Below are 23551 nucleotides of genomic sequence, written 5' to 3'. Positions count from 1 at the left end.
TGATACTGCACCTGCAGCTTGCCCAGGCGGCTTTGAATTTCATTGTCTCGCTCATTTGGCCGTTTGCTCTCGCGCTCAGACATGCAGAGAAATGGCCGCATCATGTTTGCGCCCGCCGAGCAGTCAAATATGAGTGTTCCGATCTGCTCTGATCTGCTTCTCCACAAGCATCGCAACAGTCGCTGCCACCAAGACTCTATACTGCAAAGCTCCTGATTATCTTTCGCACGACAAAAACGGCAACCACACTGCATTGAGACACATCATACAAAAGATCAACGGACACAGCAGTATGACCGCTCAGACTTACACCACGATGCCTGGTCTCCTGCCAGCACCTGGCTATCAGCAACGAAGCGTCCCCAACGACCAAGCCCAGCCTCGTCTGGCTTATTTCATCGCGCGACCCAATGGCTTCGCCATTCCTCTCATTCCCGCCGATGAGCTACCATTCACGATCAAGCTGCAAAATGTGCCTCGCGTTCTCAACCCTCAAGACACGTACGGCATGCAGTACGTAGGCACAATTCCTTACGCTGGCACCACGTTCAAGCTTGATGGTCTTGGAACTACCGATTTCCAGCGCAGCAGTAGCCCACCAACGAGTGTGCCGTTTCACGCCCGTGGCCACAGCGCCACTGGTGTTAAGCAGTATCTCGCACCAGATACACTGGCTCGACAGGCTTTCGCCAACACTCCTCAGGCTGCAATCAGCGGTCTCGACAGCAATACCAGCCGGCCGCCATCTGCTCACGAGACTGCAAAGTCGTGGCGTCGCAATGATCCGGCCGAATCCACTGATCCTACCCAAAGCGTGATTGATGCAATTCTGCGCTCCAAGGCCGGAGCAGAGACTGCTGAGCGGGTCGGATATCGCAGCAGAGACACTACTCCACCGCCATCTGGTATTGTGCCTGACCAAGACAAGAAGGTCTTCTGTACGCACTGGATCATGACTGGCGATTGTAAATTCGTTCAACAGGGTTGTCGGTACAAGCATGAGATGCCATCAGAGGCAAAGCTGAAAGAGCTGGGAATTCGGCATACACCGAGATGGTGGTTGGAGCACAACGCAGCTATCAGGCTTGGAGGATCGAGAAATGTCGCTGGTCCGTCGTTGAAGCCACTGGAGATGCTGCGCAAAGGCGAAGATGCCGATACTGAGAGCTCGTCTGACGAATCTGATGAGAGTGACAGTGAGGTGGAAGTTTCTACTACCGGCAAGAAGGCTCTGCTGAGCTCGAAAGGCATGAACGACAACACCATTGCGAGAAAGCCGATAGTCAAACCCCAGACAGAAGTCAAGTCGTCAGTTGTTCCGCCTACTCGCCCGTCGTCACCAGTCACAGAGAAGCCAAAGGATACTCGCAAGCCATCAACTACAAGCGACCTCATCGACTTCGCTCCGCTTCTGCCATCCACTGCAGCTACGACCGCTCTACCAACGGCAATCATGTCTCGCCCCAAGCGCGACTACAACCTCCGAGGTGGTCAAACTACTACTCCAACCACCACGTCCATCGCCATCGCCCATCTCCCTCAAACTCCTCCAACCACAGCAAAGAAAACCACCAAAGTCTTCGTCCCCGCTGGAGAATCCCCAGAACACCACATCGCAGACATGAAAAAGCGTGAGCGCTCAACTCGCATAAAGCAACAACCATCGCGCACCCCTTCGCCAACCCACCCACGACCCATCATCCCAAACACAACCAAGACTCTCATCACCAAATCTGGTCCAGTCGGCCTTCAAGCCTCGAAACACGCCCCTCCACCTCCTCCTGGTTCCATCTCCTCCGACAGCAACAAGTCCTCCCCTTCTCCCGCGAAACGCAACAAAGCAGGTTCGCGCATTCGTCGTCCTGCTACTTCTTCTGCTACTGCTACAAGTCCTGCTTCGTCTTCTCCTCCAGTCGCCGCTGCCGTGAACGCAGGAGCTGGAGCGGAGAAGAAGGACAAATAGAGACTTGGGAGCCGAGAGGAAAGACCGCATGAAGAATCAAAGGACATATAGTATACTTACTCTTGAGATTTATCACATACTCGATGTAGCTCTTTGCATACGGTTTGGCACTGGCGTTCGGTTCGAGGGATTTTGGTTGTTTAAATCTGGAAAATAGATATAGCGAAGCATATGAATCATGTTGGTATTATTACTCTACTCTTGTCTCGTGTACATGTTGACTGTTGATCTTCTCTGATCGTCTACTGCTCCAAATTATGCATGCCTTCGACTCTTCAATCACAAACCGGGCGATGATGGCCCAGCACAAGCATTGTCACCACAACCAATCCTCACGATCTCGATCGCCATGCAATGTGTGACATGCCACAAGACAAGAATTCGGTACCATGATGCACCAATGCCAGCAACGGCCGGCAATCTTTTTGTACATATTACACTAGAGTACAGCCTCACTTTACACATCATCGTCCAACAACACCAATAACGCGCCTACTCTCCATTTCGCTCATCCTTCTTTTTACTCGCCTCCAACATAGCACGAAAATCGTTATTGCTCTTTTTCGCCGTGCCCGCCTCTTCAGAATTGGACCCAGCAGCATCGCTCTTGGCAGCGCCACTCGAGAAGCCACCTCGCTTGAATCCAAGCCCTCCTCTACGGCCTCCTCGTGCACCACCCGGTCGTGTAGCTTGCGGAGGAACGAATGCGGGTTTCGAACCAGAACTCGTGGTGTCCGCGCCCATACCCCGAAGATCACCATTTTTTTTTCTGCTTTGCTTCGCGAGGAGGTCGCCAACATCGCCAGTGCTTGCCTCTGGTCCAAGGCTGCTCACATCGACACCGGTGCGGACACGGAAAGCATCCTTGACGTCCTTGAACTCGACAATCGCTCCCTGCTTCTCGCGACGCAGTTGAATCTTGGTGATGGGACCATATTTCTCCATTGCAGTTCGGATACGCGCATCGTTGACGGTGTCTGGCAAGTGGAAAATTGCGATTTTGCGCTCTTTCACGTTCTTGTGCGACTCGTCATCCTGATTCGTGGACTGCATGGAGACATCCGAACCACGGCGAGCACCATTACTGGCTGGCTCAGGTGTCGCGGATGCTTTATCCTGTTTCACGATGACGTCCTCGCGTCCAGCTCGCTCATGTGGTGCAGCGGCACGTCCTTTCGGTTGTACCAGTTCCACCTTCAATATTCTGTCATGGAACGGAGTGTTGTTCGCACCCTCAAGAGCCGCTGTGGCTCCTTCAGCTGTGGTGTATGTGATGAATACCGTTCCCGTGGCCCTGTTGTTGACCAGCTTCACGAGATTGATTCGTTCAATCTCGCCATATTGGCCAAAGAATTCGCGAATCTGCGTCTCCGAGGCCTCACGATCGGAGTTCTTCACGATGATCTCCCGTCCTTCACTTTGTGGGCCAGCGCGTTGTTTCTTGGCATCAGGATCGGCAATCTTAGCCAAAAGTGTATGCAAGCCGTCAAGCTTCTTGCCATCCATAGCTTCCTCAGCAGCTCTGGCCATTTCAGCGCTGAGGAATTGGACGTACGCGAAACGGCGCCGAGAGTTGTATTTCAGTGATGGCAGACGTACCGCCACAATCTCGCCATACTTCTTGAAGAGTCCTCGAATCGCCTCCTCGTCGTACTCGGCTGGATAATTTGTGACGTAGAGAGTACTTCCTGAGCCGCTCTGGATGCGAATTTCATGTCCTCCAATCTCTTTCCCGGTCCGAGTCTTAGCAGCCTTCACATCGTCCTCGGACTCGAACTCAACCACGGCAGAAGCTGACGACCTTTCTTTGTCTTGAATGATACTGATCGATAGTAGTGTGCCACAGTCACGGAAAAACTTCTTGATCTCGCCTTCAGAAATGCTGGGCGGCAAATTTCTGACCGTGATTGTGTTGTGCTCACGGTCGCGCTTGATTTGTGCGCTGACTGAAGCGGAAGGCTCATTGCGTGCTTCCTCAGGAACGGTCTCCAATGTGGGTCTGGCCTTTTTGGCAACGTCGCCATTGGTGGGTTCGTCTTCACGCTTTCTCTTCTCCCCAGCAGGAGTATTGCCTGTTTCCAGCACTTCGGCTGCAACGGCAAGCTGTTCTTGCTGTTGTGCGGCAACGGCTTGTGCTTCTTCCTGTTCCTTTGTACGCTGAGCTGCGAGCTTCTTATTGAACTCCCTTGCAGCGGCCAAGGCGTGCTGGAGTGCAACTCCAGATTCGTGCTGCTGAAAGTGGTTAGTGTAGAGTTGCAATACCCGTTCTGGGAAATCGATATTGCGTTGTCGCAGGGCTTCCTTGACGACCTGCGATGCGAGCGTGGGTGCATTATCCGGCCTCTCCACTCTCCGCTCCTCACGTATCCGGTCCGAAGCCCATAAGCGCAGTTCGAAATGGTAATATTTGCTCCAGAAATCGTAGGATCCTCCAAGCCGAGTTGCCAGAGTCTTGTAGATTTCTCTCGCCTGATCGAAACGCTTAGCTTCGACGTAGAACTTGATTTGGATTTGTTCCAGTCGGAATAAAGGATCGCCTTCGAACTCCTGACCGTAGATACGCTTGCCGGCTTCGTGTACGTCTTCCAGGGTCGAGTGAATGCCAAATTCCGCGGTGTCGATATCGTCCTCTGTGCTCGTCTGCCGGAACGCGTACCTACGCAGGTAGCTGCACCACTCTTCCAGCATCTTCACATACTCTTCAAGACCTCCTACATCGAGCAAGCCAGTGTTGGTGGCACGGTGTTTGATGTTGCCAATGTCGTCTCGGGATTGTTGCTCAACATCCGCGCGCAATATGCGTCTCGCCCACAGCTCTCCTGACCAGGGACAATGACGAGTGGCACGCTCGATGACTGATAACAGCGAGGTGGACTTCGGATCCGTTACCAAGAAGTCGATGTAGTCCAGCCACCACTCAAGGTTCGTCGGCTCAAATAGAACGGCACGTTCAAAAAGCGCACAGCGTAACTCATAATCGAAAGGTCCTGCAGTTTTTGGCTTGAGAGAATAGTACTTCTCGTCTTTGAGGTACCGCTCCAGTTGATGATGGATGTTCGAGGCATCGCCGCTTTCAACCGCCCGCTGAAGTTTGAACTCGTGGTCTTCCCGTATCGCAAAGCACGCTTTGGCAGGCTCCGCCTGTTGGTTGATATGTGCAATAGCAGCCTCCCAGTTTGCGCCCTCGAAACGTGACACGATCGGCCAGTACAGTTGCATCGTGTCTGCCCATTGTGTTTGAGGTGTTTTCAGACGACCGAGGAACATGTTGTGTATGCGTGTTATGTCAGCCTGTGACGGCTGCTGAGGAAGTTGCTCGTAGACAGCTTTAGCGAATCGGTTCCACAGAACATGGCTCTCGTCCATGCGCCATTGTGTGGCCGCAGCCGCTTGTTCGAGCACTGTCATGACCAGATCCCGAGTAAAGAGTTCTTTGCACATCTCCTTGTCTTCAGGCGCCCAGTCACGTTCAATGGTCTCGCGCAGGCCGTGGCAAGCCTCGTAGCTGTTGGAAACATAGTCCACGTACATTTGCCAGAGCTTAACAGAAGCAGGCTCGTCCGCGACGGCTTTCTGACAAAGCTCCAAGACTGCCATGCGCTCCTCGGTGTTTTTGGCAGTGAGGATCTCATCATTGAGCCAGTCAACCCAGATGGCTTCGCCGACTGCGAAGCGCGAGTCCATCGCTTCTCTCGCTTGTCTCATTTCGGTCAGTAGAGCGTACGTGCGGGGCTCACCTGGCTGCGCTCCGTATTGAGCACCTACAGGCGAAGAGACGTGAGCAAGGAAACCTTTGTGCAGAAGGTTGATCAGCTCCACGTGATACTGATAGGCATAGGAGTTGTCGCGCAGATAGGCGAGCAGCTCCGAGACTCGATGCGATTCCTCTTCCGACAGCGCGTTCGACGTGAACTCGCGTGGCGGAGGAGTTTGGGCGGGTGCTTCGGCCATGGTGAGATCCGCCAGGCTCTGGCGCGAGATGGTACGCACGACGGGAGGCGCCGTGTCCCTCAGCGTATGGTGATGTACCGGAGGGCGTGCTTGCACCTGTTTGGGCAGGATGTTGTCGGAATACGTGCGCGTTGTTTGTTGACGCTTGTGCGGCGAAGGAAAATCTGAAGTAGACGCGGGTCAGCTCAGAATTTGCGCAGCGCGGCAGGCAGCATCATGATGCACATACCGGTCAGCTTTTCCACCTGCGGCGTGGACGAAGGGCGATGGGCTACCGATGGCCGTTGTGAGTATGCATATTGCGGGTGGTGCTCGGATACCTGCACGGGATTGCTGGTGGGCGGGAGCGGCCTGAAGTTGGGCGGCGCGGGCGCCGACGCGTGATATTGCTGCTGCTGCTGTTGCTGCTGCGAAAAGGCGGCAGCTCCTGTCGCGTGCGCTGGAGGCCGCGCCTGCGGTGATACACGCCTTTCTGGCGACCGCGAGAGCTCTTGGCTCAATCCGGACGCAGTGCGTTTGCCACCGGCGGGCCGTTTCCCTCGCTGCACCGCAGGCGGTGATTCTGCTGCTGGCGCTCTCGCAGCAGGCGGAGTCGCAGCAACAGCACTCGGAGTGGATGGACTTCTCGCAGATCGAGCTCCGTCGTCTGGCGACAGCAACGCATTAATGTCCATCTCGGCCCCAGCCCCTCACCTGCAGACACGGGGCGCCGCCTCGAAAGCTGGTCGTCAGCGAGTCCTCCGGCGGCAGCAATGCAGGGAAATGGGCGACATTAGCCCTCGACCACTGGCGCGAAGCAGACTCGCCGGGCGGCCTGAGGCAGCGGCAGCGGCCGGCAGAGGTGGGCGTGAGGGTGGTGAGTTGAGAGGGTGAGCGGCGAGCTGGCCAGAGACGCCTCCTCCAGCGAGCGAGCAGTAGCAGTGAGAAGGCGAGGAGAGAAGCTGCTTGCCTGCTGCTGCGACTTTGACACGGGTGGCCGGGCGTGTGCAGCCGGCCGAATTAGTCTCTTGCAGCAGCAACACTATTGCAGCACAGCTCGAGGTTGGACGGAGGTTGCGCCGGAAAGGCCTAGACGCGCCCGACGCTGGACTGCCCGCGGTGATGTGAGGAGAGATGGGGACGGCGATGGCGAGTCGCTGGAGCGCACTGGAGATTATCTGCTGCTGTCTGCAAGGCCCACGTGTTGGCTTCTGTTCTTCACCACCTCCCGGTCCTTCTCTCATCATGCGCCAGGATGCTGCTCGCAGTGACGACAGACAACTAATCTAATCTAATCCCTGAAGTGTGGCCTCGGTGCGTGCCGACTCCCTAGCGTCGCCGAGACGAGTCGCGTTGCTGCACCCTCACCCATGCCATCGACATACCATTGAATCTGTGCTATCCGCCCCGTCCACGCTGCCGACTCTCCTCCACCGCTATGAGTGGTGCAGGACCCGCGAGGCGCTTGGCCTCGAGATGTGCGTATCCAGCGCATCAAAGCACATCGTAGCGCTGCCCCCGGCTGACCTCCGCAGGCACATTTTGCAGTCCGCTGCCCATTCGGACCGTTCAGCATCAGCAGCGCCGGACTGCAGTGACAGACTTCTTCAAACGTGGTGCATCCGCCTCACAGCCCGACAATGAGAAGCCAAAGTCAGACAATCCCTTTCTGGACGAGTTCAAGAGGAAGAACCCAAACACGCCGACCCCCCAAGGACCGGACATGCCACAGACCATGCCGCAACAGGGAGACATTGCTTCATCGTCCATTTTCGAAGACGAGCGCCGTATAGCAGCCCAACGAGAGCGAGACGCCGAGGGTGAGGGGGAGCAAGCGAGGAATCCCGCTCATATTTTGCGAGTGACCCAGCCCGACCCAAACGCGCGCGAACGATGGGAGCGAAAAAAAGTCATTCAGATGATCAGAAATGGTGGGCGACTGTCCAAGGCGCAATACCTCAAGCGCACCGAAAGGGAGCATCTTGTTAAAAGCCACAACATGAAGACTTCGGTCAAGAAACTCGGCATGATTGCGAGGCAGATTGCGGGAAAGACCATCGATGATGCCATCATTCAGATGCGCTTCAGCAAGAAGAAAGTCGCGCAAGAGGTCTTGAAGCAGTTGGAGCAGGCGCGCGACGAAGCCATCGTGATGCGCGGCATGGGGCTGGGAAAAGTCAAGGCTTCAGATGATGCGGAGATCCTTGATACCTCCGCCGACTCAGTGCTGGAGAGTGTACCAAAGTCGGAAGCGTCAAAGAAGGTTGAAATACAGCTCAAGGACGGCAAGAGGCACAAGATTGAGGACCGCTCAAATATCTACATCGACCAAGCGTGGGTGGGACGGGGTCCATATGGACAGCTGCCCGACTACAGAGCAAGAGGGCGCATGTTCGTCATGCGCACACCGTGGACGAGCCTGAGTGTAGTGCTGAAGGAGGAGGCGACGAGAATACGAGAACATGCTGAGCGTGAGGCGAAGAGGAGGAAGAAGATTACTGAGAAAGTCTGGGTGCCGTTGCCGGACAGGCCCATCACGACCAATAGACAGTGGTACAGCTGGTAAAAGGTGCGCATCATAGAATTGCATACCCATCGGGAGAGTCCTCTGCACATTTGTACATTATCTCTGAAACTTGTGCTCAATTGCCTCCGGGCATCTCAAAATCTGATTCTCCCAGCTCTAGCTCATTTCCTTTTCTTCAAGCTATTATATTTTACTTTGGCACACGAATGCAACGCCGCGTTGACAGGCAGTGCAGACTTGTCACCGGAATTCTGGTTTAAGCGGCGTCCTTCATGGTCTGGCTTTTGTTTTATGTCATTTCAGGGAAGTCCATTGATGTCTCCTGGGGCGGGGGAGGTAGGTCGGCGTAGTCCGCGAGATATTCTCTATCCCCGTTGCTCTATGATACGTTCGAGCCTGGGGAACATAGTCCACAGAGACCAAGGTACAGACCAACGCTCCGATCATGCTCAACTATCATTTCTTGACTCTACGCAACATTTACAATAGTACAGCAACAGCACCAGCCATCAAAGCAGCGAGTGCGAACGTGGGAAGTCTCAGTCCCGTACCCGCATTCTCTCCGCCTTGCGCTTGGCCCTCGGTGCCATTGTTCCCTCCAGCGTTCGAACCATTTCCCTGAGTCCCACTTCCAGTGTTATTCACCCTCTCATTAACAGTTGCAAATCTTCTCCGTGGTAAAACCCCCAAAATGACCTCCAAAGCAGCCAAATCCTGTCCGATCCCCTCACTTCCGTCGAAACTCTCGCTTCTCCAATCCAGACCACAGACATTCCCGCTCTCACCACCCGTACAAGACCTCGCCGCAGCCTCTGCTGAAGTCCGCAGAATTCTGTTGATTGTGTCATACGTCGTACTGTCTCCATCACTGGACGTCGTATTTGAGTTCAATGTCAAATCTCTTGTCCTTGCCAGTCCCCGAGCCAACAAAGCCCGGAAAGCGATCTGATCGACATTACAATTTTCGGTTGGAATACAAGCAGGCTCAGTGATGATTCCTCGAGTATCATCGTCTTCTGAACCAGCGAAGAAGGAATTTGCGTAGACGAGTCCAGCAAACGAATATGCCGACCATGTTCTGGTGCCACCCGTCGCGTTGAAGGCGTATGCGCTTGTGGAGAGCAGGAGACCATCGTTTTGGGTCCATTCAATGTGATTGATTTCGCTACAATTTGCTAAGTCATCCGTGCCGTCGTAGATGGCGACCCGGTCAGGAGTCTCAGAAGCTTCGCTGCTATTTTGCCCCGATGGAAGCTCGAAGAGACCGACTTCTTGGAGCCATGTGAGAGATCTCTCGGCCCAGTCGCTGTATGTGGTGTTTCCAGTGAAGCGCGCTAGTCGAGCGCCTAGTTGGGCGAAGGCCAAGGTAGAAACGCTGTTTTTGTAGTTGTAGCCGTTGTTAAAGCTGAAGATTTGCCATTTTAGGCCGCCACCACACGTCTCTGTATCCCATCGCACGGCTATGGTGTTGAATGTAGTCTCCGCTAACTGTAACCACGGCAAGTCCTCAGATTGAGGGAGGCCTAGTTCCGCTGCGGTGAGTGCGGCTGATGCCCAGAAAGCCATATCATCATTCCCCAATGACTTGCTTTGGTTCGGCGGCATGTAGTTGTTGTCTGGCCCGACCTGAAAGAGAAGACCTTGGGAAATGACACCCGGAAGATCTTCATCGCCAGATACCGCCCAGTAGTTGATGAGGGAGTCAAACATGAGGCCGGCGTGCCACCAGTAGTAGGGGTCGGGCAGCAATCCTGGAGTTTCGCCTGTTTCGTTGCCCTTGTAGATTGTGAAGATGTGTTCGACGATGGTCCTGCCGGCGCTGACGATGGATTCTTCATTCTCGAGGTCCAACCCGATCGCAGAAGTGAAGTTCGCTGCGAGCAGCAGACTGGCGAATTTGAAGACGCGCATGTTGCGTTTCAGGCGCGTCTGCGTGCGTGTAAAGAGTGTGAGGCGATCGCGAGAGAAAGTGATGTTCAGAGAGTGGTTGAAGGGAAAAATTCTAGTCGTACTGACGTGTTCTTCGAGTTGACAGAATCCTCATCCTTTATTTCAGTGTCTATAATAAGGAGGAGGCAGTGAACGCGCGGGTTCTGTTCGTGAACTTCTGAAGGATCTAGCGTTGCTTGGCGAAACAACTTGTGCCGTGTGGCATGCATTTGCAGCGCTGAATGCTAGAATGCTCGGTCCCATGCTATGAGTGGTTTTCATTGACCACGGCACTGAGCCGAGAATCGCTGCCTCGCACGAACAGTGACTTGAAGCAAAAGCACACGAGTCTTGTGAGAGCTGTTGTTGTTGCCAAGAAATGAGCGGCTTGTGTAACGTTAGGATGTACCTGGCCCTGGGTCCAAGATTGGTGGCCGCGGCGTGGCGCCGGTACCCAAACGCAGAATTGGTCCACGTCGTCTGCGCGCGAGCCACTCATGGATGAAATCACTTCTTAAAGGTCGCAGGAAAATACCCTCGCACGGCATTGCTGAGCCACACAGTCTCTCCATCCTGGAAGCTATCGATCGACACGTCCCCTTCGACGCAGAGTTTCTGCTCCAGAGCCCACCGTCGCGTCGTGCCTTGCAGGCCACCGGCTGATGCTTCTGGTGTGACCCATTGACCGCTGCGAAAGAAGTATGGCGTACAAATCGACCCATCGAGCACATTCTTCTCAGGTGTGTAAAGTAATACCTCTCTTGGAATTTGATAGGTCAGAATTTGTGCCGCCGCTCGAGCACGGCCATAGGAAGATCGATCGTTTGTCTTGTACATTGTGCCCTCGGACGGCTCCGTGGGCTCCTTGTCAAGCACAATTGTCCACTCGATGGGGAAGCTGGGTTTGACTGGAAAGGACTTGGGAAAGAGGGATTCCATAGAGATCGGTCTGAGCGGGTGAAAGATTTCAGTCGTCATTCTGCCTCCCACATAAATTCGCAATTTTATCCTCAGCGCCTCCGGTTGTTCGTTAGGGTGTTGCTCATGCCACTGCTTCACGGCGCGCGAGAGAGTGTTGAGCAGTACGGTAGGGCCGCCTGAGTTGGGTCGTGGCCTGTCATCGGCGAAAAAGAAGGTACTCCACTTGGCGATTTGTAGTCTCGTCCAGTGATGTTCCAACATGTAGAAGGAGCATGGCGTACCGCAGGATGCTGCTGTATTCTTTGCCGACTGTGGCAACCTTCTGTCGTAGCGAATGCTTGTGTAGACATACGGCTCGTCGCCATCTAAGCCTTGAGGCGGGTCGAAAGGTCGACCATCGATGCCTTGCGCAGGAGTATCGCTGAAGTGGCCGCTCATCTTACCATTTGCAGAATATGTACGGCTGTATATGGTAGAAAGTCTTGAAGGATTCTTCTTGTTCACAACACAAGCAATATGTGAATCGCGGACAGTCATACAATGTGGTACCTGAGCTCAGACCACAAATGACTCCCGACCCTCATCGAATACTGCTCAGGAGAGATTTGTACTGGCGCGCGCGAGGGAGATGCCGCCGATACATGGAGCAGCGGGAGCACGACACAAGCGGCTGAAGGCGCGGTCGAGTCATCGACATGGTTGCGGTGGAAGTGGTCACTGGCATTTTGACGGGGGCGCCCATCAGAATTTGGTGGAGCGGCCGGTGCAGTGACATCAGCCTGTCGGGCGTCTCGGGAGTAAGCTTGTTTGAGGTCGTCGAAGTTCGAGCGGACATTGACTTCGAATTCATCGCGCCGCGCGCTGCATCCATCCATCCCATCCACTGCCATCCACGCCCTACGCACGTCCAAACCGCGTCCCGGGCTGACCTTTTACCATGGCGTCGGCACAACAGGCGCAAGCCAAAGTCGAGGAGACGGCACAGGCCGTGCAGACAGCGAGCTCGTCCTTCGTCGACCGCGTGAGCGCGTGGTATCAGGACAACAAGGTCGCCGCCTGGACCATCGCCGGTGTCACTATCGTAGCTGTCGGCGGTACCGTCTACTACCTCTCGCTTCCTCCTCCACAGCAGAAATCCAAGAAGGATCGACGGAAAGGAAAGAAGGCGGATAAGGGAGCTGCGGAGGCGGAGAAGGCTGCGGCAGACGTCAGGGCATCAGCTTCGAAGGCCGCGCCAAAGGCAGCGGTAGCAGAGGAGGTTCCCGAGGAGTTGCCCACTGTGACCGAGGAGTCGGTGGCCTCGCTTTCAGAGCAGGAGCGTAAGGACTATGCGGCGAAGCTCAAAGCAGCGGGCAATAAAGCCTACGGCGCGAAGGACTACGAGCGTGCCATCGATCTGTACACCCAAGCCATCTACTGCAAAGCCGATCCCGTCTTCTACTCGAACCGCGCCGCCTGCTATAACGCCAAGTCGAACTGGTCTAAAGTCATCGAGGACACCACTGCCGCATTGAACCTGGACGCTGAATATGTGAAAGCCTTGAACCGAAGAGCAAACGCCTATGAACAAGAGGGCAAATTCAGCGAGGCACTCCTGGACTATACCGCAAGCTGCATTATCGATCAATTCCGCAACGAATCTTCTGCTCAAGCTGTCGAGCGTTTACTGAAGAAGGTCGCCGAGACCAAAGCCAAGGCTATTCTTACAGAGAAGGATAAGACACTGCCATCGCCCACTTTCGTCTCCAACTACTTGCAGTCATTCCGCGCAAAGGGTCTTCCCGAAGGACTGGAAGAGACCGCCGACCTCCCTGAGGGCAGCGGAAAATGGCATCTTCGCAAGGGTCTCCAGGCCGTCCGCCACAGAAACTCCGAAGGCTACAGAGAAGCGGCAGACGCATTCGACAAGGCGATCGAAGTGGGTGACTTGGGTCCTCACGAGGCTGAGGCTTACAACATGCGTGGAACGTTCCGCTACCTGCGTGGCGATAACGATGCTGCTCTAGAGGACCTGAACAAATCGATCGAACTGGACCCGACGCTCGTGCAGAGCTACGTGAAGCGCGCCAGCATGCACCTCGAGCAAAGTAAGTTGAGCGGAGCTGCCGGTGTTGATACTACGATGCTGAGAATCTCAGGCGCACGCGAAGCTGCCGCCAACGATTTCGAAACCGCTGCGCAACACAACCCCAACGATCCAGACATCTACTACCACCGCGCGCAACTCCACTTCATCCTCTCAGAATTCAGCCTCGCCGCGACCGACTACCAGAAATCGATCGACTTGGACAAGGACTTTATTTTCTCGCACATTCAGCTTGGTGTTACGCAGTACAAGATGGGCTCAATCGCCAGTAGTATGGCGACTTTCCGACGCTGCATTAAGAACTTTGGTGATAAAAGCGATGTCTACAACTATTACGGCGAGTTGCTTTTGGATCAGCAAAAATACCAGGAAGCAGTGGAGAAGTTCGAGACTGCTGTTGAGATGGAGAAGAAGGCGGTCGGTGAGACTGGCGGCATGAATGTGTTGCCGTTGATCAACAAGGCATTGGCGCTGTTCCAGTGGAAGCAGGACTTCACTGCAGCGGAGCAGCTGTGCGAGAAGGCGCTTTTGAGTAAGTCGGATACAGCTCGCTCAAGTGGAGCACAGATACTGACCCATCCGTTTAGTCGATCCCGAATGCGATATTGCCGTTGCGACCATGGCACAGCTTCTGCTGCAACAAGGCAAAGTCACAGACGCACTCGAGTACTTCGAACGCGCAGCCAAGCTCTCACGAACAGAAGGCGAGATTGTCAACGCCCTCTCATACGCCGAAGCGACACGGACGCAGCTCGAAGTACAAGAGAAGTACCCACAACTGGCTGCCAAGCTGCAGAGCATGAGCGCAATGGGTGGTGCAGGCATGCGATAAAGAGGTTGAGAGAGAATGCGACAAAGGACAGAACGAGTTTCATGTGGATGTTTCTATGTATGCAGAGGAAAGAAGAGGCGGCGAAGAGAGCCTGTGCATCTTCATCACTCGGCGTTGAGCGCACGGCAGACAGTTCTGCGAACAAAAACCTTCCGCACCTGTATTTTAGTTTTGTGTGCAAAGCGATATATACTTGGTGTAATACCTTGCCACTCTCAGCCAATTTCTCGGTTTTGGCACAGTTTGTGTGAGGATGGAACGCAGGTAATGGTACAGAGTCGTATCATTTGAATCAAGACGTAGCTTCGTAAGTATCTGTCGATATACCAATCCCGTCACACACAAATATGTACAAGAAGCAAACTCGCTGCCTACAAGTAGGCGCTGATATCAACAAGTTCCACCAACATCATCAATCATGGCATTTACGAGCCCTGCGCCCAGGTTGGGAATCTCTTCCAGTCCAAAACATTGGGGCTAATGTTCTTCAAGTCTGCGATACCAACATTCGCAGCGTCGATCGCCACCTCTCGCTTCATGATCTGAATCGCTCTCTCCACGCCAGTGCCATTGGGGTAGATGTTAGCGAACATGAATGGCCTTCCGATCCCGACAGCTTTGACACCAAGAGCCAATAGCTTGACGACATCCGCGCCGTAGCGAACACCACCGTCTGCGAAGACTTCAGTCTGGTTGAAGATTTGTGGTGCTTCTTGGTAGATTTCCAATGCGACTTCGAAGGCTGATGGGGATCCGTCGACTTGGCGACCGCCGTGGTTGGATAGGAACAGAGCTGGGACGTTGTGCTCTACGGCGAGGAGGGCATCTTCGACTGTTTGAACGCCTTTTGGTACGATCGGAAGGTCTGTTTGGTTGCGCATCCAGTCGTACTTCTCCCAGGTGATGGACGAGTAACTGCTATCGGCGCTGCCGACACCGAAGCGAACGGCACGATGACGGTTGCCATCTGCGGCGGAGTCGACAGTCAGGATGATGGCTTTGAAGTCGAGCTCTTCGGCTTCACGGATCTGCTCGATGATGGAAGTGTCGTTGCTTGGGTCGATGTAGAGCTGTAGAAAAGCGACTTGTCCTTCTGCCCGTGCGTCGGCGATTTCCTGCTTGGTCGATGATGAGAAATCGCTGACTTGGTACAGAACGTTTCCCCGGCCGGCACCTCTCATGATACCGGTCTCGCCCCATGGACCTGCGTAGCCCGCACGTGCACCTTTCGCATGCGTTAGCGATTGTCTTCACTTGCGAATCTTCCTAGCTGAGATGGACTTACATGGTGAGATGAAAAATGGAGCTGAGAAGTTGTAGCCCAGAATTGTCGTCGGCAAGGAATCCTCAATGTTATCGACCATCGTCATGACCCTCGGCCTGAAGCGCATGCGCTGGAAGATTTCCAGGTTGTTCCGGTAGGACCATTCGCCTGCCGCGCCATTGCGGTAGTAGGTATAATTCGTCAAGCTCATATACTCTCCAGCGAGGTAATCGAAATCTGGCAACCCAACGACATCGGAAACATTGGGCAATGCACCTCCCTCTTCGAGAGTGCCAAATTGTTCAACTGCGCCAGTGTCTGGGAATTCCAACCAAGGCCTAGCAGCAGAGGCAAGCCCAGCTGCCGCAAGCAGCGATGAGAGTATCGTTTGCATCGTGTATCGTTGATCGTAAGTAATCTCGCCACGAACCTGTCGCGCTGTAGAAGGACCGGCCGAAAGTTTGAAAGGAAACTTGGAAGAGCAACCATATACCTTTCTAAGTACTTACTCGTTCTAGGCGGCTTGGCCAGCAGAGTGAAAGTTCGTGTCTCACCTTCGTCGATGCAAACCGCCGCGTCGTCTCGAGCGTACTTACTGCATGCGGTCGCTGACCCGCTTCGAAGCCGAGCAGTTCGTCTTTGTCGCAGAGAATGATATCAAAGGTCTCGCCCGGAGCAACAGCGAGCCCGCTAGCAGTCGGTCTGTGCTCCGGCGAACAGTAAGGCTCGTCAACGTCAGACGATGTCGACCGATGGAGGTGGTCAGAAACGTTCCAAGAGAGCATGGCGCGTGTGACAGAAGCTCTTGGCGCCGATACCGTCGTCATCTTAGCCTTGATCTCGGTCGTGAGGCCCGGACGAGCATGCTCTCTTGAGCCTGGGTGAATGTTTAACTTCGGCAGAATGGCAATGGCCCCGAAAACCGGCGTCTGGACTGGCTGAAAGTTGGCAGTGCAGTGTCGGCGGTGGATCGAAAGTTTTTAAGCGAGCTTAACTTTGAGGAAGAAAAAATTGCCTTGCCAGTGGTGGTCGCACGGAAATTGGCGTGCGAGATAACGAACAGCAACGGGCTATGCTGGAACAGCACCACGTGGGCCGATGCCAAGGCTCCATATGTGTGACCGGGAAGATAGCTCTTCTGTCTGTCGTAAGCGACATGTTGCAGGCATTCTCCATCTTTGCGTTCGGCGATAATGTGTATGTGTGAATGTGCTTGGTAAGATCCAAACGAGCGGAATAGCCGCCGGATGGGTCCTGCATGATAAGGCCCAGGCATACAGTATCAAGCCTCGTCGTTTCGTTCAGAGTGAGGGACTATCAAGTCCACTCTACATCGTGGCTTGCGGCGCAGTAGCACGCGTGCGAGACAGAATGGCTTCATGTTCGGAATAGCGCGCGGCGTTGTCGCAGTGCCGAAGTTCGGATGTAACTTCAAGTGTCGGTAAGTTGGCAAGCGGAAGAAGCGGGTCAGGCTGGACCGGTGTGCTCTGATCCGAGCGATGCGAGTGTGAAGTGAGACACTTGTGCAGTGTTCAAGTTGGCAACGACTTGATGACGAAGCAGGACGGAAAAGCGCCGTGAGTCAATGCGCTCTCAACCTCACCTCCTGCACTCGATCAGTCAGCTGTATGATACGTTAGCAGCCAAGGTCTCCACCATTGAGCACGAGCTGAGAACGGCCAATGAGGCGGGTTCAGGCATGCTGAGAACACCTGACGAGAACGAACATGTCGCTCGCGGGTCGTCGCAAGCGATTAGATCAGATCAGATGGCATTCACAGAGCACCACGAACCACGTCCGAAAGTTGCACCGAGAGCGCAAGGCAACATGAGCGCTAACAATTATGCTTGTGTGTAAGCCGCATAGCATATCTACATCCAACATTCGGCACCGGAACATTGTTACTGCTTCTGCATGTCTTAGAAGGCTCGCGCATAAATTGCCGCAGTCCCGACTGTCTGGTTGCCGCAAGCTCCTCCAATGGAACCAGGAACCGGGCCTCCATTGCATGGATAGCAGTTGTTGTCTCCTGCGTCGCCCGTTGCGCCATTCAGTCCAAGTCCACCAGTTTGCCTGGATTCACGTCAGTCTGAGGACCACATGTCAATAACTGTGTGATCTTCACTTACGATGTGACGTATGTGATCTGGTTGCCGTAGAAGCAGTCCACTGTTGATGATCCAGTGTTGACAAGTTCGTAATAGATGACCGCTGCAGCGATGGCTAGATCTCTGCAGGCTGCGGCCGCTGCATTTGCGTACGAGCCTCCGTAAATAGGCAGAGCGAGTCCGGTTGACGAACCGCTGTTGCCCGTCTGTACGAAGCAGCCTAGGTAACCGAATCGAGCGTAGGCCGAAGGCGTTGGGCCAGGAGGACCAGAAGCTGCGCAGCGGAATTAGTATCGTCTCACTGAACGGGCAAACGATGGTCTTACGTCCTGAGGGCTATGGTCATGTTAGCTAAGCAGTACAATGTTATGCAAGGGGCTGTAACTTACTCCGCGAGAACCAGTCGCACCGACAGCTCCTGAGGCACCAGCAGCTATCACGATGTCAGCGAAATCTCATCGACACCACAAGCTTGGTAAACTTACATCCAGCAGGACCAGTAGCTCCGACTGCTCCAGAAGCTCCGGGAGCACCAGAGGCACCGGTGGCACCGGTAGCACCAGTGGCCTGTCGCGCTCGTTAGAAACGGAAGCCAAATTCCTTGACACGTGAACTTACTCCGACGGCTCCTGAGGCACCAGTAGCGCCGACAGCGCCTGAAGCACCGGTAGGGCCAGCTGGACCGGTCGCTGGAACGCACGTTAGCCTCTACAACTCAAAGCTCGAAGTTTGATTCTTACCGCCTGTGGCGCCCACTGCACCACTAGCACCAGTTGCTCCGACAGCTCCTGAAGCACCGGTAGCACCGACAGCACCTGAGGCACCGGTGGCACCGACAGCGCCTGAAGCACCGGTAGAGCCAGCTGGACCGGTCGCTGGAACGCACGTTAGCCTCTACAACTCAAAGCTCGAAGTTTGATTCTTACCGCCTGTGGCGCCCACCGCACCACTAGCACCAGTTGCTCCGACAGCACCTGAGGCACCGGTGGCACCGACAGCGCCTGAAGCACCGGTAGGACCAGCTGGACCAGTTGCTATATAGTTGGTTAGCGAATGCGATCAAAACTAGGCGATAAAGTCTCACCTCCTGTAGCGCCTACTGCACCCGATGCGCCTGTGGCTCCAACAGCGCCTGAAGCGCCGGTAGCACCAACAGCGCCTGAAGCACCGGTTGCACCAGCTGGGCCAGTTGCTATAAAGTATGTTAGCGAATGCGATCAAACCCAAGCCTTGGATTCTTACCTCCTGTAGCGCCCACAGCACCCGATGCGCCTGTTGGACCTGTGGCTCCGACTGCACCTGAAGCACCCGTAGCACCGACGGCTCCGGATGCACCAGTCGCTCCTACAGCTCCCGATGCGCCAGTGGCTCCAACTGCTCCTGACACTCCAGTAGCTCCGACGGCACCTGAGGCACCCGTTGGACCAGTGGCTCCCACCGCACCTGATGCACCCGTTGGACCTGTAGCTCCAGTGGCACCGACTGCTCCCGACGCTCCAGTCGCTCCGACTGCACCTGATGCACCCGTTGGACCTGTGGCTCCAGTCGCTCCAACTGCACCCGATGCACCTGAGGCTCCAGTGGCACCGACGGCACCTGATACACCCGTCGGACCCGTGGCACCAACCGCACCTGAAGCACCTGTCGCTCCTACAGCACCGGAAATACCTGTAAGACCAGTAGGGCCAGTAGGACCAGTCGGACCGGTAGGACCCGTTGGACCAGTAGGCTAGAAAAGAGTCTTAGCAACGCGTCTTCCATCAGTCGAGATTGATACGTACCCCAACAATCGTCGACAAGATGAGTCCAGCACAAGAAGATGTCGAGAAGAGCGTCAGCTGCACCTTCAGACAGCCTGGTGGAGCTGCTCCGTCCTGGAAGACAGCGTAGATGCTTCCGTTGTTCATGGAACAAAATTGAGCTTCACCACTTGCGAAGCCGGTGTTCATCCATACAAGCTCACCTGCCTGCGCGAGAGAGAACGTCGACTGGATGGTGCCAGGAGAAGTCGATGGGATGAATAGCTGGTAAGGCACACCAGGCTCAGTGGAGTAGGTGTAAGCTACGCCATTGATGATAGCGCTGAGACTGCCATTGCGGATTTGGTAGATTGGAGTTGTTGTACAGTCGTTGGACACTGTGCCGTTGCCGTTGATATATGTCTGACTGCATGTCAGCTTCTATATGCTACTTGTTGTGCACATCACTTACACCGCCAGCCTGACGCTTTTGTGCTCCTCGTGCGCCCATTGCTGCAATAACATAGTAGTCGCCAAGGTCAGGATATGGTGTTGACATCGCTCCAGACTGTGCCAGACTTGGGTATGCAAGGGCTGTGGAGGGCGCGTATGGAGAACTGATGATTGACATGGGCACGTTTGCTTGGGTCCATCGGAAAGTGGACACTGTGTTGATGCTTGTCGGCGCATTGGTGATCGTGACAGGCGCTTGAGGGATCGGGTAGAATGTGGTATTTGTGAGGACATCGGTGTTAATCGATACGGCTTGTTCGCGGACGGTGTAGGTCTGGACGAATCTCGAGACAATAAGACATGCTGAATTGTCCTGTGCGCTCAGAGGAAGTGGATAGCTTAGCAATAAGCCGACGAGCAGACTCCTTAGAGGAGTGTTCGAAGAAACCATGGCGTGCTAGAGGAACCAAGAAACAAAACGAAGGTGAGGTGAGTAAACGAGAGACTCTGACCAAGGCGCGCACGCGACGACGGCCAACAAGAGGTGGTTGACGGTGGAACTCATATCGAAAAGGTGTATGTATATTTGCGCCTTGCGCAAAACAGACCGTGTTGCTGGGTGCGGAAGCGCGCTCGCTCAGGAATGCAGATGGACTGTTATTTGGTAGTTCGGCAGGAATTCGTGCTGTCTTCTTTCCGTATTCAGGAATCCACGCGAGATGGCATAGCGCGCAATGGCATCTCTAAGCGTGCTCACATCGTTTCTCGTGCTGCTGTCAGATCTCTGGCCACGTTAGTACAGCTCACGGTGCATCGACGAGGCCGCTCAGGTATCTCAGAAATCGTCGCCAGATTTCAGAACCGAAAAGCATAGTCCAAGGCCATCAACTGATCACCGACGCCTGCTGCTGGCAATACTAGCCGGGTCGGCGCACAGCGGACCAGAATTCCGGTTGTTGCAGCGGCCAACACACGCATTCCAGAGTGCACAGTCATTCCTCGGCGTGGTCTGCGCGAGCCTACGACCTCGACCCAGGCCCGATGAGGCCGCATATAGGGTGCAGGTCTCATACGATCTGTGAATTGTTGCGGTTCGCGCTTGTGAACGCTTTGCCACGCGTGGTGCTTGCCATATTCTCATGCTGCCAGCAGACTCGCTCTAGCAGAACAGCTCTCAGTGGCTATCGACGAGATCGGATCTGCGGATAGTCTAGGCCGGACCTCTGATGCATATAAGTCTGGGCCCTGCCCGTGGAGCGACTGCTGGTCATTGAGGACGGAAACTTCACCTGTCAGCGATGAGTTCACGCTTGAGTTCGAGCGCGGTCAGAAGAATGGCATCAGCATGCGGCGCCATTCGCAGTTCTGCACGGTGCTGGGCGCATGGGACGTTGATCGCGGCAGGTAGGACGGACGTGGCGATGCGACTTGCACGAGGTGAAGGTGAACGCGTCGCGCTTGATCGCGCGATGGGAGCCCCGCCAAGCGTAAGAAGGGCTGGCCTGACTAGCGTTGCCGGTATCCGAACCGCTAGCAAAAAAGTATGCCAGCGGAAGCTTCGAACGTCGATTTGTGCAACTGCATGATGCGATAGCACACGAGCATACCAAGTCGTAGCAGTCATGGCCGCCGAAGTGAAACCCGTTGCACCCATACGGTCGGCTCCGGGTCCAGCGCCAGAGACGGTCGACACAACATATTGGAAGACATTCAAGAACCAGCTTCTGCTCCCATCGCCTCACAACGCCGGTATCACGTCCATCACCGTTCCCGGCTACAACCCTTCAGGCTCGCAAGCAGACACTTTTGCAATCACGAGTGGTAGCAGAGTACAGACGTACAGCACTAAGACGAGGAAATTGGTCAAGACAATCAGCAGATTCGGTGTGGATGATACAGCGCGATCGGGTGTTCTGAGGCGCGACGGCCGCATTGTGCTTGCGGGAGGCGACAGTGGCATCATACAGGCCTTCGACACGGGGTCACGGGCTATTCTGAGGCAATGGCGGGGCGAGCATGCACACAAGCAGCCTGTGCATATCGTGCGGTGGAGCCCAAGCGTGCTCACAGACTTGATGAGTTGCAGCGACGACCGAACGGTGCGCGTGTGGGACTTGACCGAAGACGCTGCAAAATGGACTGGTATTGGACATGATGACTATGTGCGCACTGGCGGCTACTTGCCAGGCCATGGCGGAAATATGCTCGTCAGTGGCAGCTACGACCAGACGGTGCGCATTTGGGACACGAGACAGAAGGGCGGGCGATCGGCCTTGACTTTCAAGTTTGGCAACAAGGTCGAGGATATACTCTCCCTCAACAGCGCAAGTCTAGCAGTCGCGGCGGGCAATGAAGTCTCCATCGTCAATCTGGTAGCGGGACAGGCTGAGCATGTGATTCGTTCCCACCAAAAGGATGTCATGGCACTTTCTTCGGCGCAGAACGGGACGCGCATATTGACCGGAGCGTTGGACGGCCACGTCAAAGTGCACAACACCGCCAGCTGGGAAGTGGTTGCCGCCTTCAAATATCCGTCGCCAATCCTGAGTTTGGCGGTTGTGCCCGGGGCAGCTAACAGCGATGGCGAACGAGACGATAGACATCTGGCAGTAGGGCTTCAAAGCGGACTGCTGTCTCTTCGGACACGATTGGCAGGTGCGGAAAAGGCGAAGGTGCGAGAGAGAGAAAAGAAGATGGCAGCGCTGGTGGCAGGCGAGGCGGACGAATATGAGCGGAAACAGAAAAAGAAGGATATGCGGCAGGGCGTTCGAGCACGCGATCGAGGCAAGGACTTCAAAGGCGAGGGCGCCGACATTGTAATCACTGGCAACGACCGCCCGCGCCAAAAGAAGCTCAAGCCTTGGCAAAAGAACTTGCGTGCAGGTGAATATGCGAAAGCACTGGATGAGATTTTGCCAGCATCCGGCTCTAAACAACACAGTAGAGACGAGCTCATGACCTTGATCACAGTCTTGAGACATCGGAGTGCACTGCGCACGGCATTGGCCGAACGTTCGGCATACCGGCTCCTCCCCATCATGACCATGGTGCACAGATATGTCGGTCATCCACAATACATCAATCTGATGTACGATGTTCTGCTGGTCATCTTGGATCTGTACAGTCACAAGCTTGGCGATTGGCAGATGGACGATGGCAGCGAGAAGGATGTCGTTGCTTTGATACACAAAATCAAGGCTAAGGTCAGGCAAGCGGCCGATTGGGCCACAGCTGCTCACCGCACGTTGGGTATGGTTGATGTGCTCGAGTCGGGTTGAAACAAGCCCCTGCCTCCCGTTCAGGACGAACTACACGAGCTGCAAGATGGACGACACAAGAGCCTCTGTTAACAGCTTGATGCTAATCCCTAGCCGCGCCAGGAAAGGGAGACACTGCAGCGCTGCTTAGGCAGAGACAATTGCACATATTCCCTTGGAACCGTCAGTTTCCCGCACGTCGGTGCATGCTTCATGCAGAAAGATGATGGCATGCTCTCGCTAGCGCGTGCGAAACACGCTCGAGGGTTATTTTCCAGCAAGCCACAGGTCTCCAAGGGTCTAGGAAGTTCTATCTCGACTTCATTGCAAGCATAATGGCGAAGGAGAGAGAACTTTTCGAGCGACGGCGAGCTATCAACCATCTTCGAGGATCCGGAATAGCTGAGGAACGTAGAAGAGACAGCGCAACAAGAAAGAGCGCTCTGCTTCAATAATGATTTCTTGGCTATACCCACATACTCCGAGCTGCAATTGCCGCTGATTCACTGCCGCCCCCGCATGTTCCTCATTGTTGTGGAGC

General features: G+C 54.8%; 9 protein-coding genes across 9 annotated transcripts; 4 read left to right on the top strand and 5 right to left on the bottom strand.

Moving 5' to 3' along the window:
* Nucleotides 1-292: 292 nt before the first annotated feature.
* CKM354_000550300 (uncharacterized protein) lies at nucleotides 293-1963 on the top strand (the record flags this gene model as incomplete). The annotated part of the gene is made up of 1 exon (XM_044800779.1): nucleotides 293-1963. The coding sequence occupies one exon, from the start codon at nucleotides 293-295 to the stop codon at nucleotides 1961-1963; it is 1671 nt and encodes a 556-aa protein (XP_044656714.1).
* Nucleotides 1964-2455: 492 nt separating this feature from the next.
* CKM354_000550200 (U6 snRNP complex subunit PRP24) lies at nucleotides 2456-6588 on the bottom strand (the record flags this gene model as incomplete). Its single annotated transcript, XM_044800778.1, has 2 exons — nucleotides 2456-6078; nucleotides 6144-6588. 2 exons carry the CDS (start codon nucleotides 6586-6588, stop codon nucleotides 2456-2458), a joined length of 4068 nt encoding a protein of 1355 aa, XP_044656713.1.
* A 743-nt stretch (nucleotides 6589-7331) lies between these two features.
* On the top strand, nucleotides 7332-8459 carry CKM354_000550100 (uncharacterized protein; the record flags this gene model as incomplete). The annotated part of the gene is made up of 2 exons (XM_044800777.1): nucleotides 7332-7371; nucleotides 7429-8459. The coding sequence occupies 2 exons, from the start codon at nucleotides 7332-7334 to the stop codon at nucleotides 8457-8459; spliced, it is 1071 nt and encodes a 356-aa protein (XP_044656712.1).
* A 441-nt stretch (nucleotides 8460-8900) lies between these two features.
* Nucleotides 8901-10331, bottom strand: CKM354_000550000 (uncharacterized protein; the record flags this gene model as incomplete). Its single annotated transcript, XM_044800776.1, has 1 exon — nucleotides 8901-10331. One exon carries the CDS (start codon nucleotides 10329-10331, stop codon nucleotides 8901-8903), a length of 1431 nt encoding a protein of 476 aa, XP_044656711.1.
* Nucleotides 10332-10856: 525 nt separating this feature from the next.
* On the bottom strand, nucleotides 10857-11708 carry CKM354_000549900 (uncharacterized protein; the record flags this gene model as incomplete). Its single annotated transcript, XM_044800775.1, has 1 exon — nucleotides 10857-11708. The coding sequence occupies one exon, from the start codon at nucleotides 11706-11708 to the stop codon at nucleotides 10857-10859; it is 852 nt and encodes a 283-aa protein (XP_044656710.1).
* Nucleotides 11709-12207: 499 nt separating this feature from the next.
* On the top strand, nucleotides 12208-14188 carry CKM354_000549800 (uncharacterized protein; the record flags this gene model as incomplete). The annotated part of the gene is made up of 3 exons (XM_044800774.1): nucleotides 12208-13357; nucleotides 13409-13888; nucleotides 13944-14188. 3 exons carry the CDS (start codon nucleotides 12208-12210, stop codon nucleotides 14186-14188), a joined length of 1875 nt encoding a protein of 624 aa, XP_044656709.1.
* Nucleotides 14189-14613: 425 nt separating this feature from the next.
* Nucleotides 14614-15846, bottom strand: CKM354_000549700 (uncharacterized protein; the record flags this gene model as incomplete). Its single annotated transcript, XM_044800773.1, has 2 exons — nucleotides 14614-15413; nucleotides 15474-15846. The coding sequence occupies 2 exons, from the start codon at nucleotides 15844-15846 to the stop codon at nucleotides 14614-14616; spliced, it is 1173 nt and encodes a 390-aa protein (XP_044656708.1).
* Nucleotides 15847-17372: 1526 nt separating this feature from the next.
* On the bottom strand, nucleotides 17373-20204 carry CKM354_000549600 (uncharacterized protein; the record flags this gene model as incomplete). Its single annotated transcript, XM_044800772.1, has 12 exons — nucleotides 17373-17526; nucleotides 17583-17835; nucleotides 17888-17897; nucleotides 17951-17994; nucleotides 18047-18128; nucleotides 18180-18250; nucleotides 18302-18436; nucleotides 18488-18595; nucleotides 18646-18753; nucleotides 18804-19290; nucleotides 19343-19723; nucleotides 19773-20204. 12 exons carry the CDS (start codon nucleotides 20202-20204, stop codon nucleotides 17373-17375), a joined length of 2265 nt encoding a protein of 754 aa, XP_044656707.1.
* Nucleotides 20205-21375: 1171 nt separating this feature from the next.
* CKM354_000549500 (snoRNA-binding rRNA-processing protein UTP15) lies at nucleotides 21376-23031 on the top strand (the record flags this gene model as incomplete). The annotated part of the gene is made up of 1 exon (XM_044800771.1): nucleotides 21376-23031. The coding sequence occupies one exon, from the start codon at nucleotides 21376-21378 to the stop codon at nucleotides 23029-23031; it is 1656 nt and encodes a 551-aa protein (XP_044656706.1).
* Nucleotides 23032-23551: the final 520 nt, after the last annotated feature.

The sequence above is a fragment of the Cercospora kikuchii genome (assembly GCF_019650295.1).
Source record: "Cercospora kikuchii DNA, contig_00003, whole genome shotgun sequence".
Classification (NCBI taxonomy): domain Eukaryota; kingdom Fungi; phylum Ascomycota; class Dothideomycetes; order Mycosphaerellales; family Mycosphaerellaceae; genus Cercospora; species Cercospora kikuchii.
This window is presented reverse-complemented; position numbering and strand designations above follow the sequence as displayed.